Below are 22,982 nucleotides of genomic sequence, written 5' to 3'. Positions count from 1 at the left end.
TTAAAACATGTGTGTCAATCGAGGGGATGGGGAGCAGATATTTACCTTCATGTTGATACTTAATATAATTTCGTGCAAGGCCAAATACACAGGCATTACACTCACAGTGATAACTGTGTCGTGACGGAATGGATGAGGTATGATCCATACTTGACAATTCCATCGTGCATTTGCTGTTTTTAAGATTAAGCCCAGATGTTTGAATGAGTGGTATACATTTTAATATTTCGTAAATGCTTTCGAATAATCTCGTCTTCTCAGGTTGATATAGAATTAGTAATGATTACGTATGCAACATTGGCATCACAACCTAATATCGTCTGCTATTTTCCATTTGGATAAACGGTTATTTAGTCGTGATTTGTCTATATTTGTTCATGCTAAAGTCATTGACTGTGGGGAAAATGTTGTCATAGTAGAGTACCAATTAAGGTATATATGAACAGATTTGTGTAGAAATCGTGAGGACATACCGACGACATGTTCTATTTATATGTGAGAAACATTAATTCATGTCCATTTTTTATTAAACACCATCCCACATGACTTCAACAGAAGAAGCGAGAAAATAAAAAAAAATCAAACTTTGTGAAAATTGTTCCTGCTACCCGATTTTGACAGAAACACATCACTAAATTTGTAAGACACGCCTGCTTCTGTCAACGTCCTCGTCTACAACGATTCAGCCATAAACAACGTGATCAACCAATCAACCAAGCAGCCATCCGGCCAAACAAGCTAACAGCCAGCCAGCCAGCCAGCCAGCCAATCAATCAATCAATCAACAAGACAACAAACCAAGCAACCAATTAATCAATCAAGCAATCTAGCAGCCATCCATCCATCCATCCATCCATCCATCCAAACAGCTGGTCAGCCAACCAATTAACCACCGTCAAAGCAACCAACTATACAGCATTGCCTTATATGGCAATTGGGAGTTAGCAAACATGCATTCATAGTAGATGAACAATGATAATCTTGACTTTTTAGTTCTGATTTAATTAGGAGAAATATTCATGAATATGTATTGACTATTTATTGCATATGTCTGTCTGATAACTCCCGTGAGACAATGCTGGATCACGTTTCTATGTGATGCAAAATCAAGAAATGACTCTCTAGAGAAAAAGGTTAATGAAAATGCCTTCATTTCCCAGAGTGGAGATCTCCTTTAAGAATAGATGCGTCAAATTGCATATAATTTGATATATACATTGATGATAACACAGGACAAATATCCTATAAAACGTGTTGCTATTTATCCTAAGTATACAATCATTCATATTCAAACTGAAGTACAAGAACTTTCATATTCAAAGAAATTTCATTTTAATGTTTACTCGGAATATATATCACAAATTTTGATTTTGATTGGACTAACTATGCAGTTTAATTGATTGGTGTGTATATTTTTTTCAAAGAAAGGTGTATTTTAGACAGGCGTTATACAAATTTATAGTTTAGAGTTATTTCTTGTCACCTCTAAAGTGTTTTGTGAATATAATTAAACCCGTACCTCAATCCCACCTTTAAGTCTCTACACCAAACGTTCATATAATTAATAGTATGTTTCTTTTAAGATTTTCAACTCGCCCTCGTACTTATTTAACCTGGGAAAACATATATCCATAGACATCATTGAAGTATTTACTCATATGACAAAAGTAAGCCTTAAAGACAGATATTACTTTGACCTTTACACATTTATCTCCATCGATATCGTTAAGACCAATTAACAAATTTGCTGTACAGCTTTGGGAATTTTGATAACTAATTATAATCACAGCTGTGATGTGTTCTTGTACACCTTATTAGTGGGATACTATCTTTCAACGTCGACCTTTATTTCTAAATCGCATGTAACTTTTAAAATTGTATTTCGTATGGTTATTTTCGTATGAAACGTTCACCATTACTTTAGGTATTATATTACATCGATGTATATTAGAATAACTTTGGAAGTTCGCCCCAGTAGCTATGGCACTGTTAAGGGGTGTGTTTTTTGTGTGGCCTGTCGTGTGGTCTTGTCTGTCATATTCCTTTTCTATTTGGAATTCATTTTATCTCTTTCGAAATTGCATATATACATAATACACCATTTAAGCTGATGCGTGTATTTTGATTTTTTCATTAAATGATTATTATTTGCTGGCAAGAAATTTCATAAATGGAAAATCAAGAATAAACTCTTTAATTTCTTTATGTATGTATGTATGTATGTATGTATGTATGTATGTATGTATGTATGTATGTATGTATGTATGTATGTATGTATGTATGTATGTCTGTATGTATGTATGTATGTATGTATGTAGTTATAGTTTCCCTGTTTTCCTCCTGAATTTGACTCATTGTCCTGTTCATCGAACGACGCTTTTCCAAAGCACAGAAACACTTAGAGGGCCTTTCAACATACAGAAACCAGTTGGCCTTTGAACGGACAAGAACACCGTGAATTGTACTCGATCTAAACTGTTTCAATTCCGCTGACATTTCTTCATATTTGTTTAAAATATCAACATTCTGAGAGACCTGTCAATCCTTACGAGTTTCTCCATCTGTTTTTCTAACTCGTGTTCTTCTCTTTTACAGAAATTTGACTTTCGCCCAATACTATAAGGTATTGTTATATATCTGATGTTTAACTTCAAAATCTCCCCAAACAGTTGATCACTCATCGAAAACTGAATCGTCTTAGGGTCGTACTCAGAATCTGTCTCATTTGGCCCATCCTGATCACTGTATTCTGTAACGGTTTCCCTTAGTACTTTTATAACTATATCAGCGTAATTTAAGTAGGTCATTATAAAAATTCCAGAAGGGTAAATTTGTTTGCTTCATGTAAGTGAATATTTACCATCTCTCACAAATTTGGAGTAAATTTTATATAAATATCATAAACACTCTTTTCATTATATCCCTATCTACTTACATACAAATAAAACATTTTACTGAACTCCATGGCTTTACAACAGCAAAACAATACCTGGGCAAGTTGTCTTTTATTTTAAATATCTCAAACGTTTGTAGAGAAAATCCCAGTTGAATAATTGGGAATAATAGAAAGATGCTATAAATGAAGCCAGTAAATTAAAATCTAGAATTCCAATTACATCATACCAGTATATTGATGGCGTAAATCGAGAGATGTGATTGGTCGTGACATCGAACTAGTTTGTCTAAAATGAGCGATAATGAACAGTTGGCTCGCGTCCAAATTTTGATGTTCACTATTGTAGACTGAAGTGATAGTGAACTCTCTTTCGATAGTGATTTTCTCCATGAGGCAATAGATTGTGGGAAATTATGAAGGATATTACGAAATTAATCGAGCTATCGCACATTTGTACAAATTACTAAGGTCAAATCATGCACGCGATAGGTTTCTAAATATCAACCTGCCATCAAGTCTAGACCTATCGTCTCACTCCACCGAGTTGCGGACAGTGTAGGAAGCATGCTGCTCTATTCAGTCAACCACTTCAAATGCATACCTTGAGCAAACAAGCGGCTTATTCATTACTGTATACTTTTAACGAGCCGATCAATGTACAGTTTATGATCATAATATCCCTAGAAAGGAGTAGTCGATACAATAAACCCAATCGCTGCACAACTCTCATTGACTCGGCCTCTGTCAGATCAGCTGTCTTGAAAGCTTTATTTTTATGCAAATTATTCATGAAACCAGGAAATGTTAGTTTTTTCTTGTTTCCGAGTTTTTCAATATACTGGTGTAATATAATAGCAATAACCCGGGGGTGGGGTAGACCACTCGGCTTTGACCAGTGAACAAATCGTATACACTTAGTATCGCTGGTCCATATATTTCGTTCACTTGTCAAATCCGAGTAGTATACCATCCCGAGGGTTGATTTAATGCGTAAATATAGTATCGCAAACAATGATATTCAATCAGTCTGCATACGAGATAAAAAATTGGATTTTCTGCTATTTATAATTATAGTAATTTTCCTGATATCGACACATTTAATGGAAGAATGCTTCCATAATAACTCAAATAGTACTTTACAAAGTATCAACGTGAAAGCAAGAGTTTGTTTTCCAGGTAAGCGTCCACTGAATATTACATTAACGTACATGTACATGTACATGTACACATGACAATCCCCCAACTTTCTCTTTACAGTAGATGACGGAAAGAGACGATCATCGGTAGTTTTTACTGAATAACTGATTTTTTGAGATGGCCTTCTTCCAGGTGACATCACCAGGGCTACGAATAGTACGTACAGGAGTTTGAGGTAAACTTAACGACGGACGTCTGCTGCATCTTCTATAACTGTCACTGATACCTACGAAGAAGTATAAAATGTAATAATATATCATTCAATAGGACATATAATGACAAAAGAACAAATCTTCATTTCAAAAAAATAAAATATATTGGATGTGTTCTCATTGAGTAATTTCCTTTAAAGGTGTGTGGTTTTGATACACGTCATATTACATGAACTGTTATCTGGATATGATTTCTCTCAGCTGTTAGCATTAGAATTAGTTGATATATAACAGCCCTTGACGTCTACTGGTGCCTTCGTAACTAGGAAATAAGGCCTATAAGAAAATTGTGTGGATCCGGTTACGCTCAATTTTAGGTAGTTTTTTTTCGATAAGAGTGTCTAAGTCAGGTTTTCCATTGTTTTCCAAATGGTCTCTGTGTTATTTATTCTTCCTATCAGATATACAACCATTAGATATTGGAAGAACAGAGTGCCTTTCTAAGTTGATGGCAGTTTCTGTATCCACTTTTTCTGGTGAGACTTCATAATTTGTGCGATGTTATTATAGTTTTCTTGAATAAGTAAAGTGGTTGTTCATCTATTGACTTAGATCGTGTCAGTGTTGTGGGCCAGTGGCCGATCGTGACCTAAATTACCATACAGCAAGTGTTTTTTTATTTTACCTAGGGCACTATTAGTATAACACTGGAATCCTAATGGTGATTAGTTTTGACTGTTATGTGGAACGAATTCGTGACAGTGAATGTGATTTGTTATAAACATGCATTGCATTGTCTTATTCAGGTACTATTGGGCATGATATATATATATATATATATATATATATATATATATATATATATATATATATATATATATATATATATATATATATATATATATATATATATTGTGTTTTTCCCATTTATGTTTCAGTCACCCTTAATGGCTGAACCCTCTTATTGTTATCATTCGCAATGTACAATGTCAGGGTCAGGCTAGACTAGCTGTAAGCTCTTTCTTGACTCCCCGTTAAACCTTCCCTCTTTTGTCTTTTGTTACCATAATATTTTGTAATCATTTATACGCTTGCGTAAATAAACCACTTATTATTATATCACTTGTGCTATTATGTCACAACAATTTTCGGAGGCCTAAAGTCTGACAAGAATAATGTGACAATCTTGCCATTCTATGTGGTAATAGCAGACTGCAGAATTTCGTATGGTAACATAATGCAGAATCGCCGCCGCCGCCACCACCACCACATTATGTTACCATTGTATTACCTACCCGTTCTTGTTATTTCACATTTCTTAGGGATAGATGAAGGTTTGGTTATTGAATTGGTACCTGAAATGAAAAGATGTGAATATTATTACAAAGGTTCAAATGTGTGTGTGTGTGTGTGTGTGTGTGTGTGTGTGTGTGTGTGTGTGTCTGTCTGTCTGTCTGTCTGTCTGTCCGATCATCTTGTTACGTAATGTTCTGGCCAAAATGTACTTATAGGCATATAGACTTTACCATTAGATGATCCAGGAAGCGAGAAAGTCAGAGGTATGACTTTAGATCTCGTATATTATACTATATAACACTGTTTCCTCCAAAGAGACATTTTCATTTTTATCATAACTAAGCAGTTTCAGTTGAACATATAGAATTTACAGTTAAATGTTTCTGGCCAAGACGTTTCGCTCAGGCTTTACAGAGCTGCCTCAGTAGGCCCAATCCATCATGCTAAATGACATGTTGTCAACTTCAAAATACTCGGACTTGAAAAGATATGGAAGTCTACAAATCATACAGATTAACACGTGAATGCTTCTGGATAAAAATAAAACTCGACACACACAGAGAAGTTGGAATAAACTGCATACAATAGCAACTGTTATGATTACTATTTTGGGTCACGTGACTGGACGCAAGTGATAATGTCTATGATGGATTGGGTCTACTGAGGCAGCTCTGCAACGCCTAAGCGAAATGTCTTGAATTGGCCAGAATCACTTTACTGTTTATATATATTTGTGTGTGTGTGTGTGTATATATATATATATATATATATATATATATATATATATATATATATATATATATATATATATATATATATATATTGATATATATTGATATATATTGATATATATATATATATTGATATATATATTGATATATTTTTATTCAGATATGATGATTATTTTTTTAAATGGCAATTTTTTCTACGTTGATAAAATGTATTCCTTACATGTGCAGGCTAGTTTAGTGGATGTATCATTTTTCCAACGAGAATATCTAATACGTGTCCTTGCTCCAGGTTTTAGCAATTCTGGATGGTATTGGACGAAGGCAAAGTTGTGCGATAAAGCTGTAAACAACGTAATAATAAATAGAAAGGATTGAACGAATTTCATAAGTATAATTGCCAAATTGTGCACGTCTTACTTAGATGTGCTAAATCTTTCACATACATTAACTCTGAACAATATATTATACCAAACGGATAAAATTCACTAAAATAAAAAAAAAATATATTGTTTTCCTGTAGAAACAGCTATATTCGCTCTCAAGTATATATGCATATAGGCTTGCGAATATTCTTGCACAGTGCTTAAGCATAAGCATTCATGAGTAAAGGATATTTATTTTATACTGGGCTAATAAACTACCAATGTATTTACCACTAATACGGGCTATTTTTCTACTCTAATTAAATTTGCATTTTAGTCTGTCATAAATCACACAGTCACTGTTAATTGGGAAAATGGTAATACATTTTACATTAATTTGTAGATCTATGACAGTGGTCACTATTACCTGCTGGTGATACCGAATGTGTAGCTGGTCTTTCGCCTTCAGATGATTTTGCTTTAGCTAAAAGAGACAACAGATTCGTAATATATAAGTGATGATCTAGTCGGGAGGAAAACGCCTTTACTTAACTCATCTCAAAACAAAGTAATTCATCTGTAATCACTGAATCGCATTTGTTTAGAAATACTTATAAATCCATTTTAGTGTGACCCTATGTTCTCATTACTATTTCATAGCAACAGTCAGTCAGTTGATATTTTTTTTAGAGAAGTAAGAAAATTAAAATCATCTTCTTCATGTTTCTCTGCCTCTCCTTTCCTCTCTATCTACTTTTTTTGTGGATTCCTGGTAACAAGTCCTTTCCAAGCTTCTCTACACAGTTGGCATGTTCTCAGGCCCTCTACTTAAATAACGTCCGTCATGACAGAAATGCCCTATTTAATTCTTATGTTACAGATGACAGACCCCGGAATGACAGAGATGAATTGTTTCATCAACTGGGCCATCTATGCGAGACTCGTTAAGGTTAAAGGCTTATTTGCTCACTTATGGATAACGACAGATTATTTGAAAGTCAAGCTGATGAAGCGAATGCGAGTTCTCATCAAGAGGTCTGGCTTCCTAATTAATATAAGCAAACTTACCATTATATCGATGTTGAAGTAGTACTGAAAATTAAAAATAAAATAAAGAGCAAATATTATTTTAAACGTTTCACTGCGTGTATTATTAGCAAGTATTTGCTACAATTTAATCAAAATTTTCTTTATAAAGAAATTATCACATCAAGTCTTCGAGCATACCCGTTATGAGAACGTAGGGTATTAATTTAGAATATCCGAAACGTCAGCTATTTTCGTCAGTTTTTTGACAGGAGTAATTTTATCTCAACAAGTCTTCTGCTTATTTAGGTTTCTGTAAACAAATAAAGTCCGACATTTGTACGTTCATTGAATACAACGGCTATATTTATTATTCGTGTATTTAATTATTGAAATATGTCAACATTTCATATTTTTCTATGACTACTTTTATACAATAGCAGTATGCCTAATTCAAATACAACCCGTGGTCTTTTCGCTTCTTTACACGCATGACTTGTTGTTTAGGCAATAGGTTCAATGATTTGGGTAACTGAATGGCTAATAACAGTTCCTATTTTTTGTATTTTGTACTACATTTATTTGATATACAATATCTACAATTTTACAAATGGAACCTACCAGTTTGTGATTGCAATCCCAACCTTTTCCCTTAACAAGAAAATGTGGCAGAGAAAATAAGCAAATGAGAGTCAGAATACCATAGAAATATCGCAAATATGTTCATAAAAATGACATGCATAAGGAGATTGCTACCAAACCAGAGTGACTAGAGAGTTTTATTTAGGTGGCACAAGATTGTTTTCTATGTCTGACACAAGAGTGTTTGTAAAATATTACATGGAACAAAATAGAGATACTGAAAATGCACAAGTATTACTCCGGAGTCTTCAGTTTACTAAGAAAGACACGAACTAAAATTATAGTCGCAACATGTTGATACAACAGCGATACGCTATTGAAGGGATGTTCGTTTAATTTTAATTATAGTCTCAGTAGGGAATTGAAGCTCCATAAATTTGAAGTGTAGTGTTTTGGGACTTCCAATGTTTACACAAAGGATGATTACAATCGTACAACACATGAACCGCTATTGCCCACGTGTATATAATCGACAACACTGAGGATTACTAGATTTATTGTGCATCTATCTTTGTAAACCAAAGGTACGATTACCAGTGTCGTGTATAAAATCTCATCTCATCTCAATGTGTATAATCAACATCACTGTCTGATGAAACAGGGAATATTCAAACACGTGTTTATTTGTTTTCAAAGTGACTGTGTTTTGTTTGCGTCGTACTTTGTAACGAAAAACGTATGTTAGATGTGTAAAAAAAACATGGTGCCTGGTAAATGAAACTCGATAGTCATTCTGATTGGTAGTAACACAGAAAATCTTTCTATATTGATGACTTCATTGAGTGTAAATTGATATTCAATTGGCTATGTATATTAACGGTAAAAACATCCCAGCAATATCAAATTGAACAGCTCTAAATCACATCAAAAACGAATCAATGTTCTCTTCTAATTCGGGTTATTATGTTTAAGTTCAATGAATCGCGATGCTGTAATAATTACATATTATCTACATTAAAGCAATTGCAGGCAAACGAAATCTAAGAATATATGGACAGATAGACATACGGACGGACGGACGGACAGACAGACAGACAGACAGACAGACAGACAGACAGACAGACAGACAGACAGACAGACAGACAGACAGACAGACAGACAGACAGACAGACAGACAGACAGACAGACAGACAGATGATAACAATAAGGTTTGTATATTACTTTCCGTAAATTCTATTCTTCGAGTCTGGCTGTTTATTGGTACCTTCTTACTCCGTGGTTTGTGGACAAAACTAGTAGGGGTAAAGTAACCAACCTAATAAAGGCAACAGAATTTGATACTTAGTAATTACAAGGGTGTAGCAAGGACGTGTAACCTGACGCAGTTACTGTTTAACCTGTCCAGTAATAACGAGGCTTTACGCATATGTATTGATACGCTTATCAAATTTCCTTACAGACAGACAGACAGACAGACAGACAATCAGACAGACAGACAATCAGACAGACAAAGAGAGGTAATGAGAATAATTTACGAAGGAGAGTGAGAAGGAAATATATCGGTCCTATTCCGTATGCCTCCACCCCCACCCCGTTTCCTAATCATCTAAACCTCCCCCGAATTAAACACAAAATAATTCCTTGCTCCCCCTTAAGCTTCCCGCCTGTCATGTGACATTTCAAACGGAGAACTGGAGATGTATGATTGGCAGCGCCCCCAACCTGAAATACACGCTGGATATGTTATGCTTTGCTTGACACATCAATGTATTGCATGAAATTAAATGTGACAACTGAAATGCATAGTCCATACAAAATTTCTTTACGAATGGATGCAGTGTTTGCAAGGAGGAATGTTATATTTTCTTTTCGATTTCTAAGAGTATAATAAATGTATTTTGTGAAAAAGTCACATTAGATCAAATTCTCAGTACTTTTAATGTTACATATCGACGTCGACGTTCCTTAATATGAACGCCTGTTTCATCTTTAATTGGTGAGAGCACGCTATTTTTCATGGGAGCTATTCTTTGGTGACAACACGTTTCCACTTTAACGGGAGCACGTCTCTTGTTGATAGGGAACCCCTTATTTTGATAGATTCCGTTCCTTTTTCCTAATCTGCCACGTATATAATGGATGTAGACTACATGTATATCTCCCATTATGCCGTCATGATTTCGCCATCCAGTTCGAAATATTAAATTGCACGATTTTGACCAACTGATTGTGCAGCTTCAAGTCTAATCGTACCGTGCCCCTAACAAATGCCTAGAGATGCCTAGAGTTACACAAGAGCGTACCAAATATATTAGTTAATCAACGAGGAATTGTGTGGCTTTACAACTTGCCATTTTTGTTTTGAGGGAGTTGTTAGCGTCCTTTCTGACGATCAAAGTTGACACATTGCTCACAATCATTAACAATTTGTTATTATATGTCTATTTTGATATCGTTATTCTTGCCAAACAACTGGAGATTGCAATTTGCATACTGTCGGCGTCGTACCACAAACTTTGAATATTTTGAAATGTTCGTACTCACCAACGTAACTGTATACGTGTCGACGTACGTAGAGGAGTATAGTAACAAACCAATTTCTGTCGGGACGCTTGGTGGTAAATATAATGGTGTGCTGAATATCTCAAACAATTTAAAGTTGAAAAGTTTGGACACTATACAATGCTTACTGGTAATACATCTGATAGTGTTTCAACGTCGTCTCTTCAATATGTACACAAGTTAAAGGTTACTTACTTGGTTTTTCCTTTGTGATGCCATTTTCAATTTGTTAAACACATATTTCACAAATGCATACGTTTGCTGGAACTTCTCAGGTTGCTGATGCACGTCGAACTCGTTGCTGATAGTCGATAAGCCTGGAATTCGTCGCTGATAGCCGATAAGCCTTGTGAATTTGAACTGTAAAGGACTCAAACGTGAATTGCACGAGAGTGGCTTTCAATTATCGGTGTCCGTGAAATTTTGAACGTCCGAAAGCATAAATCGTTCTAAAATGTCATGTACACGATTCGGGATCCTCTCGATCGATTTTTAGTTTGACGAACTTGGAATGATCATGAAATCACGCGCGATGAGAGAGTTTATATACCGAAGCGGCTTTCTTTGTGTAGATTTTACACAGTTACATCAAAACATGTCAGTAAAACGGAACAAAAGTTGAAAAATAGTATTCTATTTGTTACAGGTTGTATAATGATTTCCTAACTTTGTCCCGTTATCAATCAATTATTAAAGTTAATAGATTCAAACACGTTAATTGATAACTTTCAATGCTCCCTAAGTTTACATTTATATGACTTGGTACAACTGTTTTCAGCTTTGTATCCAAAGTTTATCACATTCATACCTCAGCCTATTGTCATGTTGAGGGCGCTGTTTAAAAGTTTATTTTCCCAAGTGCGCATTGAGGAGGAGCTTACGGAGGCTTAATGAGGACACAGGAGTAGGTTTTTTACCAGTGGCAGTAGTTTTTTTTACAGTGGCAGTAGTTTTTTTACAGTGGCAGTAATTTTTTTACAGTGGCAGTAGTTTTTTTTACAGTGGCAGTAATTTTTTTTACAGTACCAGTAGTTTTTTTACAGTGCCAGTAGTTTTTTTACAGTACCAGTAATTTTTTTACAGTACCAGTAGTTTTTTTACAGTACCAGTAGTTTTTTTACAGTACCAGTAGTTTTTTTACAGTACCAGTAATTTGTTTACAGTACCAGTAGTTTTTTTACAGTACCAGTAGTTTTTTTACAGTGGCAGTAATTTTTTTTACAGTACCAGTAGTTTTTTTTACAGTGCCAGTAATTTTTTTTACAGTACCAGTAGTTTTTTTACAGTACCAGTAGTTTTTTTACAGTACCAGTAGTTTTTTTTACAGTGGCAGTAATTTTTTTTACAGTACCAGTAGTTTTTTTTACAGTGCCAATAATTTTTTTTACAGTGGCAGTAATTTTTTTTACAGTACCAGTAGTTTTTTTACAGTACCAGTAGTTTTTTTACAGTACCAGTAGTTTTTTTTACAGTACCAGTAGTTTTTTTTACAGTACCAGTAGTTTTTTTTACAGTACCAGTAGTTTTTTTTACAGTGCCGGTAATTTTTTTTACAGTGTCAGTAGTTTTTTTTACAGTACCAGTAGTTTTTTTTACAGTACCAGTAGTTTTTTATAGTGGCAGTAGTTTTTTTTATAGTACCAGTAATTTTTTTTTTTAGTTTCGTGACCTTTGAACCTACCACTAGAGGGCGGTTGGCCAGTTGGCTGTTCACCTGGGTGTCAGGGGTGTACCGAGCGAAGCGAGACAGTACAGTTGAATTGATGGAGAGTTGCTGGACTTTCAAACAAGTGACGAAGATCTTGTTCGCTAGAAACTGAGAAGGTTGGTATATATTTGTTTATTTGTATAGATATGTATTTGGCTGGGTATGAACCAGGCATAGATCAATGGCTATTACTAGTATTAGGCAGGCAGACAGCCTCCATCGGAATTCCCCAGCACCCTCTCCCCGGTCCCTCACAAGTGCTCATGAAGTTGCTATATTATACAGAACTATACGTATGAGAGTGAGGCCGTCACTCCGTATCAGGCTGAACAGTTGCATCATCCATGGCTCACTTTCGAAGTTCTCTATGATGTAGCACATTCATGAGTGCCTGTAACCCCCCCCCCCCCCTTTCCATCATCCTGTTTAGAATTTAGGGCCATGTGAGTCAGTGTGTTCTAGAACTACTCTATTGGGGATGGTTGTCACGGAATGGTTCTAATATTTTTGGTATTTGCAACTTTAATTTTGTAGGCGGCTTTGGATGACATTGTATATGTGTGGAATACACACAGGATAAGGCCTTCCAAGAACCAAATTGTACCAGCAGGACGTCCAATAATGTTGCATGGGACTCCACAATCTTTTGGAGCAGAAGACTTCACTGTTGTAGTTTCAGAAGAAGAAATCCAAGTTTGCCAGGATGAGTGTACTTTTAAGGGACAATATCCATGCGAGTGAGATATCTTTGACTTATGTTGCATTGTTGTAGAAGAAAATAATTTACATATTCCAGAAGACCCATACTCTGCTGCAAACCTGTATGTCTCACTTCGTACCCATCTACTCCATGAACTTATGCATGGGTGATTAATTTTGTGTATTGGGAACGGCCTGCACAGTTTGCATGTAACTCTAAATACTTACACATTAAAGGGGAACACACTCCAGGAAATAGAGACATTTTGTAAACTTTGAGTTCTGTAGGTTATATCATCAATTCATTTTACATCACCTGCAATTTAGTACTTGCAATTTCACAGATACATCAAGCTGATCTTTTTTCGCTATGGGTATCTATGGCATGGGCCATTGTATAATGGGAGTCACCAGAATTGATATATTCCTGGTTGCTCAATGAATATTCATGACTCCAAAGTGCTTGGTCCTTTCTATGTAAAACATTTTGCCATAAATATTCATGCAATGGCCTAAAACAAAGATACCCAATAAAGGCGCATTATCAACTTGATGTTTCTCTGAAATGAACAGTAATTAGTACATGAAATGGCTCTTCAGAAGCCATAGTTTATGGAAAAAGCAGAGTGGTATCACCCTTTAATTAAGACAGAGTTATGATGTTTTCATGATTCTAGTCACAATTTTAAATGTTGTGTATATATATTGTGTATGGATGGATGGATGGATGGATGGATGGATAATGTGCATGTATGTGCATTTGTAGATATGTGTAGGAGTATACTATTTGTATGTATGTATGTATGTATGTATGTATGTATGTATGTATGTATGTATGTATGTATGTGTGTGTGTATGTATGTATGTATGTATGTGTGTGTGTGTGTATGTGTGTGTGTGTGTGTGTGTGTGATCTTGTAAACACTTAGAAATATTGTTGTCAGCCTCATTACTAAAATATACTTGACACCATTTTTGAAGTTTATATAACATATAAATATATGTAGAGACTTCATTTCAGGGTTGTATACATCTACTTTCATCAAAGTTGGGTTTTGTAGGTTGGCTTTAGAATATCACAGTAGAGTTGTAGCTCATTATACTCTTTTGAATGCATAAACATTCCACCCAGTTGGTGTCTAGTAGATTGCATATATCTTCAATGAAAACGACACTGTGCTTTATTTGTAGGCACATAGTATATGTATTTAGTAAACCAAACTGTCCAAGTCCAGATAGTTGTGACTTTTTGTGGGAAAGTTAGATTCATGTACAGGCATATTATGAACGCATAAATTGTCAAATTGAAATAAAAGATAGAATTGAAAACTTATATTTGTGTCCAGATTGATTCATGTCAGAGCAGAGTGTTTGCCAAAATCACAAGCCTTTAACATGTATCGTAAAAGTTGTGAGATTTGATGTCAGAATTTTGTGTGTACTATTTGAATTATCCTTTTGGCCTTCATGATGTGTTTTCTAAAACTACTCAAATACATTCCAATCTCTCTAACAAGAAGATTGAATTAGGTGATTGTACATAGTAATATGGGACAGACTGTAAGATATGTTGTGTCTCTCCAACCTCACTCGCCCTTAATGAGAGTTAACCAATGTATGGGGGCGCCCCACCACAGCACATCTTACAGACTACATAATGGGACTGATGTATACTGTTGAATTACAGCAATTTGATTTATTACATTTAAATAGTTGCAGTAAAGTTGTCATTTTATTGACGGAAGTATCACAATATCACTAAATAAAATCATAATTCCTGTATATCAATGTATTCTGGTTAACCTGCATGGTTGCACACCCACAAAGACAACACATATTTTAGCTAGCAAAGGGTGCATGTGATTGGTTATTACTAATCATGTTTGTCATCTCTACCCCCTCTCCCTCCCATACACACGTGCACTATAAATGCACTTGTACATGTGTTTTGTTTTCGATTAAAGATACACAAACACATGTATATTCAATGACATGCATAGTTACACACACAGATACATACAGAAAGATACATAGACACATATATTCACACACAGATACATACATGTGTGCATGTATCACATACAAAACACATTACTGAAAACATGAAATTTAACTTCTCTCTATTGTTGTGTGTTGAAAACATACACAATTGAAATGCCCATCAAATCCATGGAAATTACTTTTTGCAATATAATCTTCCAACTACAAAAGCAATTAGGCTAATAATGTCCAAGCAAGTTGGTAACTGTGATCACCCACCCACCCTCCCACTCACCTATATGTACATTTGTATATGCAGAGGTCCAACTTCTTACATAGTTTGCATGCATGATATACATGTACAAATGAATTTCATGTCTTCAGTACTTTTTTAACCTTATCAGAAATTCTTTCTAAGGAGTTCACAGTTTTTTTAGGTAGACTGGAAATATAAGTGTACATGTGCACATCTCAATACCCTTACTGTACAGGCATCTTGATTACAGTTGTGTGTATATGCTGGTGTGAACTTGCATTACTTTCAAAATGTTATCAGTAGAAAACATATGGTGACAAACTTGGGGATACACTTGAATCATTTACAGAGGATGATATCTTTGAAAACTATAATTGTTGATGACAACTGATAAGGTATGGCCCTACATGGCCCTTGCTAACTGAAGATTTTCCAGTGGCTGTATGTTAAACCTGGCCATTTTAATTTTTATTTGCTTGGGAATTGTGTGCTTACCTATTTATATGTCACCAATAGTCAGACCAAACAATACACACTGCACAAATACACACAAAAATGGAAACAACTGACATATCATTATTACAATTTTCTGTACCTGTAATTTATTACTTAACCATCATGTGTAAACCATTGGCATGTTTGAGTCCATTATTTATTGTGAATGTTATTATTCTATCACTCATTTTGTCCTAACACTTGCAACACTGTTTTAAACTTAACTCTAAGAACACTTGCAACACTGTTTTAAACTTGACTTTACGGGTAAACCCAGGGTACCGTCATGTGACAACCATCCCCCTGAGTAGCGTGCAAACCCCTCCGCATGTACAGAATATGGGGCATTGTATGGAGAGACACGCAATGCATCTTGGAACCGACAACAGGTCTATAGACTGAATCTATGTTTCGAAACGTTGTGTATAAACTAAAAGGATAAAAATACTGCCATGGTAAAAAAAAACTACTGCCACTGTAAAAAAAACCTACTGCTATTGTAAAAAAAATTACTGCCACTGTAAAAAAAATTACTGCAATTTTAAAAAAATTACTGCCACTGTAAAAAAAATTACTGCCACTGTAAAAAAAATTACTGCCACTCTAAAAAAAACTACTGGCACTGTAAAAAAAAATTACTGCCACTATAAAAAAATTACTGCCACTGTAAAAAAAAAAACTACTGCCACTGTAAAAAAAACTACTGCCACTGTAAAAAAAACTACTGCCACTGTAAAAAAAACTACTGCCACTGTAAAAAAAACTACTGCCACTGTAAAAAAACTACTGCCACTGTAAAAAAACTACTGCCACTAAAAAAACTACTGCCACTGTAAAAAAATTACTGCCACTGTAAAAAAACTACTGCCACTGTAAAAAAAATTACTGCCGCTGGTAAAAAAACTACTCCTGTGTCCTCATTAAGCCTCCGTAGGAGCTCGAGGAGGCCATAGTCCAGTTATTGGAAAGATCGAACGTTGTGTAATTTTACCACTAGGGTCGCTATGAAGAAGCACATTTTCTACGACGTCTCTTGTTTTAATTAGCTGATGGAAACAGAGACATGGGTTTTGTAGGTGATATTGATGGGTGGACCTGCGATCCTCGTCATGTGCAGTATAGTACACAGCAGTGCTTCATGATTGAATGGACTAGTACTAGTAAGTAACACAGCAACAGTAATTCCCCATGGGGATACACAGACTGAAGTACAGCGCCCTCACAGTCGATTGTGTAAAGGACAAATTGTCCTTCACTGTTCACATGCCTTTATATGTATGAGTAAGTGACTGGTATATCGTGCACTCATCTCACTAATTTAAATATTCATGTGAGGCGTTGTATGAAATGTAGCTAGACTACTCTCTTATGATGGTTGTGGTTGAATTCGTCATGTGACTATGTGTTTGAACACCAGAATCGCAGTGTGAAGCGTATGGATGTTGCTTCAATATGTCTTAATTTGTCTCCGGCATTCGTTTTTTGTGATTTATTACTGTGACAGTTGAACAAAGATTTCATTTACATTGCTTCAGAAAAATACAGCAATCTGAAAGTCATTTTACCAATAAAACAGTAACTACTAATACTCATCCAAGGTACTATGTACGTTTTCAAGATATGCGTCTTGACTTGCCCGAGCTGTCAAATCCCAAAATTAAACAGTTTCTATAATAAGCCGAAGCGTTTTGGAAATGTCTTCTCAGGAAGCTCAGGGGATTTCACGAGGATTTCACCAGCCCTTGAATATTACAAAATTATTACATTATATGTTGTAATCGAGCTGCTATATAAGGTATCATTTAACATTGTATCTAGTAGGTCATATGCTAAAATTAACTGAACATAAAGTCTGTAATTCCATTATGAAATTCGAAAAGAAAGGTGATAACAAGAGCACTGTACTATAGTGCTATGGATATCATTTCACACAGGTCTGGGTGCTTGTGATGCACCTAACTGGGAACAAAATCTTGCCACTTGAAATATTGATAACCTTTCATTACTATCTCTACATAAACGGCTTATGACAAGACATCCTTATTAAATATGCTATACTGTCAATTGTAACTACGTTTATCTTTGACTTAATAACTTGATCATTTCCATTATGCCGTACCATGTTAATTCCATAACGAAACTCAAGGTGGCTTTTATTTTGTAGATGAAACCACTCAATAAATGATCTCGTGATGATTAAGTTAGGATATGAGATTTATTCAGGGGGTATTAGAGGGGAGCGTCATGCAGGAGAGACTCGTTGATGAGCAGTAGAGGTGAGACATAATGAGGAGACTATAGAAGACAGAATAATTGAGGTACTAATACAGAGTAGACTAAGTAACACTGCGACTTTCCATTTAATTTGACAGTGAGACATTCGACTACTACATGCTATTTGATCAAATACGAAATTCATATTCCATTTGAGAATTCAACTTTTCATTTATCATTGAAGTCACCTTCTACATAACATTGCGACATTAGAATTTTACATGCTGGCCTAGACTCTCTCACAGTCCTCGGAACTTCGCTTTACTAAAATCGACGCTAAATGAATTATTTTGTATGTACCGATACCATCTACATAACGTACTCCATCGTACTCGAACAACTTTGTACTGTGCGCCCTCATCGACCACATAGAGATATATGTTCGTTGACGTGTGACTGCGACGCTCCGTATTTTCGCGAAGTCCGAGGCTTCGCGATAACACGGAGCGTCGCAGTCACACGTCAACGAATGGTTATCTCTATCATGGTCGATGAGGGCGCACAGTACAGGGATATTCGAGTACGGTGAATTAGCTGGCATCGGTACATACAAAATAATTCGTTTAGCTTTAATTTTAGTAAAGCGAAGCTCCGAGGACTGTGAGAGAGTCTAATGCTGGCCATTTGATATTTTATTTTCACAAATATTATATTTTCACTCTTCAACATATTCTCTACCCCTATTGGACATTTCACACCTAGAACCAATTCCACAGTTGTAGAGCGACCTCTATGTGAAGCTTGCGGCAATCTTGGCAAGAAATGTCAGATTACGACTAATTTTGGAGAAGTAGTAACAACTTTGAGCAATGTCTCCAGACTTCTCTTAAGTGTCACGGGCTTTTATTTGTTTTATGATAAACCATATTTTAATATCATTGGAGACGTTTGTGTGCGGTTTATCAGGTAAATTGTTGACATTATTTCGTAAAATTGGCCAATACCACGTGACCCCGCGTTCATAAATCATGACTTGGGTAGATCAATGAGTTGATGTGTTTATTATCATAGATAAGCTCATCATGTGTATACATTTTCCCACTATAGAGGGCGCACTACACAAGGGGATTGGATTGACGTAGTAGCGACCTAAGTAGCTTATCAATCGCTGACCAATATGGTTTAAGCATGGATATATAGGCCCCTAATACATCCATGGCCTAAGCCAATGAAACCCAAAAATGGAACATATACTCTGGTCGTTTTACACACAGACAAGGAATAAATTTCTTACTTGTCTGTGTTTTACGTCGTCATGGCAACACGTGGCTACATCATTGCATGGTTTCGTTTACAGTACCATTAGTTTGTTCAGGAAGAACACATACATTTGAAGAGGTCTCAGTGCTTCTGTTACTTTGTTCAGCGTGGACACATAAATTACAAAGAGGGCTCTAGTACTCACACTCAGTATATCCCTGTTACCTTCAGGGAGAGCAGAGATAACGCAATTACTTGCCTTGGCAATACACACATACACATATAGGTAGCAATTATCCATGGCACTGTATAGTCCATACTATCATCCTAAGCATTACTCACATACACATTATGACATACACCGCTGTTGACAATATGCCATATTTATTAAAAATTCTAATCATGTAGAACTATAAGTTAACAGGTATAAATTGCACAGAATGCCAACATAATTCATAAAAGATATCGATGTATAATAAAGTATAGTACACCACAGATAAATATAACTTATCCTTAGTCACGAATAGCAGCTAGAGTATAAGATCAAGATTTCTATATACAATCTTTGACATTTCTACGGGTTTTCAGAATACATGGCAATGAATTTAACTCAAGTGTTAAACATGTAAACTTTCTGAATCAGAAATGTCAAGTCATTCATTACATTGCAGGACATGTAAACTCATAGCCTAGATGGTATTCCCAAATAATTTACTTTACTTTACATCATATGATAATGTTGACCCTTGACATCATCCATAGTGATGTCAATAAAACAGAACCATGTGATAATGCTGACCTTTGACCTGACATCATCCATAGTGATGTCAATAAAACAGAACCATGTGATAATGCTGACCTTTGACCTGACATCATCCATAGTGATGTCACTATTAAAACAGAAACATGTGATAATGCTGACCTTTGACCTGACATCATGTCACTAAAACAGAACCATGTGATAATGCTGACCTTTGACATCATCCAGTGATGTCACTAAAACAGAACCATGTGATAATATTGACCTTTGACATCACTCAAAATGATATGATTATAGGCTGTTCACTAATACAGAGATGTGATATATATTTGAGATTCTATTTCACAGGACTTTTATTTTGGTTTATATCATATAATATACAGTTCTACTTAGTACAACTGAAAGCAATGTATCGACAAATCAAGGTAAGACACTAACTAAAACTGTTGTTTGATGTGTTAGATTAAATTGTGGTGATAGTGGTACATTGGTTATGTGTTAGATTACATCGTGGTGATAGTGGTACATTGGTTATGTGTTAGATTACATCGTGGTGATAGTGGTACATTGGTTATGTGTTAGATTACATCGTGGTGAAAGTGGTACATTGGTTATGTGTTAGATTACATCGTGGTGATAGTGGTAAATTGGTTATGTAAGGATATAATCACCCTGTCTGTATTCAAGATAGTGTACACACTGAGTGATGTTAAATGTGTAACCATTGCATAATAATAACTACATCCTAATGTTATATTCTATTTGATATTAGCTATAAAGTTATATCAACATAATGTAACAGTATTATTATGAGCCTGTGTTGGTTTTCCCCTATAGCTGACTTGCCATGGTTGTAGTATTTTGACACCAATATTTATCATTGCAGTCAAATAAAGTCAAATGGTCAAACAATATAAAATAAAACTGGTTTTGGAAAGCATTTGCTATGTACTGGAATATAGACTGTAAGATATGTCGTGACGTTCCGCCCTAACTGGCCTCCTCTCTCTGGGAGGTGTTAGCCAATGTGTGAGGGCGCCCCGTCACAGCATACCTTACAGACTAACTAGAATAAATCTTTGAAAGAACATTCACTATAATAATATCTACACTGGAAAACTTAAGATCTAAGAATAAAATGTTGGTTATATTCAACTAATCTATCTATAGTTAAATAACTGTACACTCTGGTTTAGTATATACAGTCTACGTGATAGTAGTACGGCTGATTCAAGCTCGCCTAGAACGACGATAACGACAAACCCAGCAAACATGAAATACCAAAAGTACAAAATTATTTACGTGGGTTTCCCTTTGCTTATACCAGACTGATAACACTTTCAAAGTGTAAATGTGCCAAAACAGTCAGCATTTGTTAAGACAAGGACAGACAGGTTATTTTCAAATGAAAATTTCCAAAATCAATTTTTTTTTCTTGCATGAAAGGTATTAATAAATATTTCTATGCAGATTTCATAAATATCATGGAAATACCTGTATTACAAAGTACAACTTACTGGACGATAACTTTAAATTTGACCAATCAAAGTGTTCAATTTTCTCATATTTCGTGTAAATGTATTTCACTGAAACCCTCAGTGCACTCCCGTACTAAATAACCAACGAACATAAAATAATTTGGCATTCAGTACGTTCATCAAAAGAAACTGATAAGAACTGCTTTATGCTGCGTTATCAGGAGATTTCTCTGATGATAATCCCAACACATAGACTTTTGTTTTTTTTTGATAATGTTGGTCAGTGGGTAAAATCTACCCGAGCTTCTCAGTTATTTTAGTGGAGTTCCTCATCATAATTAATGTGTAATACATTGAAAACTATGCCAGTTTTGCTAAATATTTCCCTCCTTTCTGTTATTGGGGTTCTCAGCAGAAACACTAATAGATATTAGAATATGTGAACAAAGGCTATTAAACACAAGTGGATAACTTTTGCATTGTTTAGTTGATTATTTTGTTGGCTTTACCACCCCATACGTGGGCAAATAAATCTTTTTCCTTTCTCATAGCATTGTCTAATGGATGTTCACAACCTGCAACTACCACACATTTCATGGCTTGGATCACCTCCCCTTCACCCCTTGTATATGGTTTTAACCAATCACGGGCTGAGTTGATGACATCATTAGAATCTAAAATCCCATCAGCCAATCCAAGTTGCAATGCTTCATGGGTAGACACTTTTTTACCTGAGACAAGAAGCTTCAATGCTTTATTTGGTCCAAGGAGACGAGTGAGTCTACTGCCACCACCCCAGCCTGGAGTGATACCGTTATTGATCTGTACGTACTGAATACCTGCGTCAGGTGTCATAAGTCTGAAATCACAGGCCGTAATAAGTTCTGCGCCACCTCCGATAGCTTTGCCATGAATGGCAGCCACACTGATTAACGGTAAACGTAGAAGTCTATTGAGTGTGTTCTGCATATACAAACACATCTGGATTGCCTCACCAGGTGTTTTAAGGGATCCAACAACATTCAAATCAGCTCCACCACAGAAGACACCTGACTCAGGACACCCATGTAGAATGACAGCTTTGCCATGTTTCCAGTCTTCCAGCTCAGTTACTATGTCACGGAGATCTACCATCATACTGCCTACAAATCAAAAGCAGGAAACATTATGAGATATGACAACTTACTAAATGGACATGCTAACTTTACAATGTATGGTATATGTGTCTTGTTTTGTATTCGACTGTGAATCAACATGTTCGAAACCATCTACAGAAGGAATGGGTGAGGTCGGGAGGGGTGGGGGTGGGGGTGCCATGTTGTCCTAGA

At 35.6% G+C, this 22,982-nt stretch overlaps 1 protein-coding gene across 2 annotated transcripts in view; it reads right to left on the bottom strand.

Moving 5' to 3' along the window:
- Positions 1–22,982, bottom strand: part of LOC144445526 (ethylmalonyl-CoA decarboxylase-like) — a 91,957-nt gene that overhangs the window by 63,377 nt on the left and 5,598 nt on the right. Inside the window, exon 3 of one of the 2 annotated variants that reach the window (XR_013481913.1) lies at positions 20,161–22,796. Coding sequence is in view for 1 of the 2 variants with exons in the window: in XM_078135115.1 (XP_077991241.1) it covers positions 22,138–22,796 (659 nt within the window). In the remaining variant the exon portion in view is untranslated. Of the gene's footprint in view, positions 1–19,822; positions 22,797–22,982 lie in introns of those variants that run through there. The other variant, XM_078135115.1, reaches the window with a different exon arrangement.

The sequence above is a fragment of the Glandiceps talaboti genome, chromosome 14 (assembly GCF_964340395.1).
Source record: "Glandiceps talaboti chromosome 14, keGlaTala1.1, whole genome shotgun sequence".
Taxonomy (NCBI): domain Eukaryota; kingdom Metazoa; phylum Hemichordata; class Enteropneusta; family Spengelidae; genus Glandiceps; species Glandiceps talaboti.
Note: the sequence above shows the minus strand (reverse complement) of the source record. Positions and strands in the feature narration are given on the sequence as shown.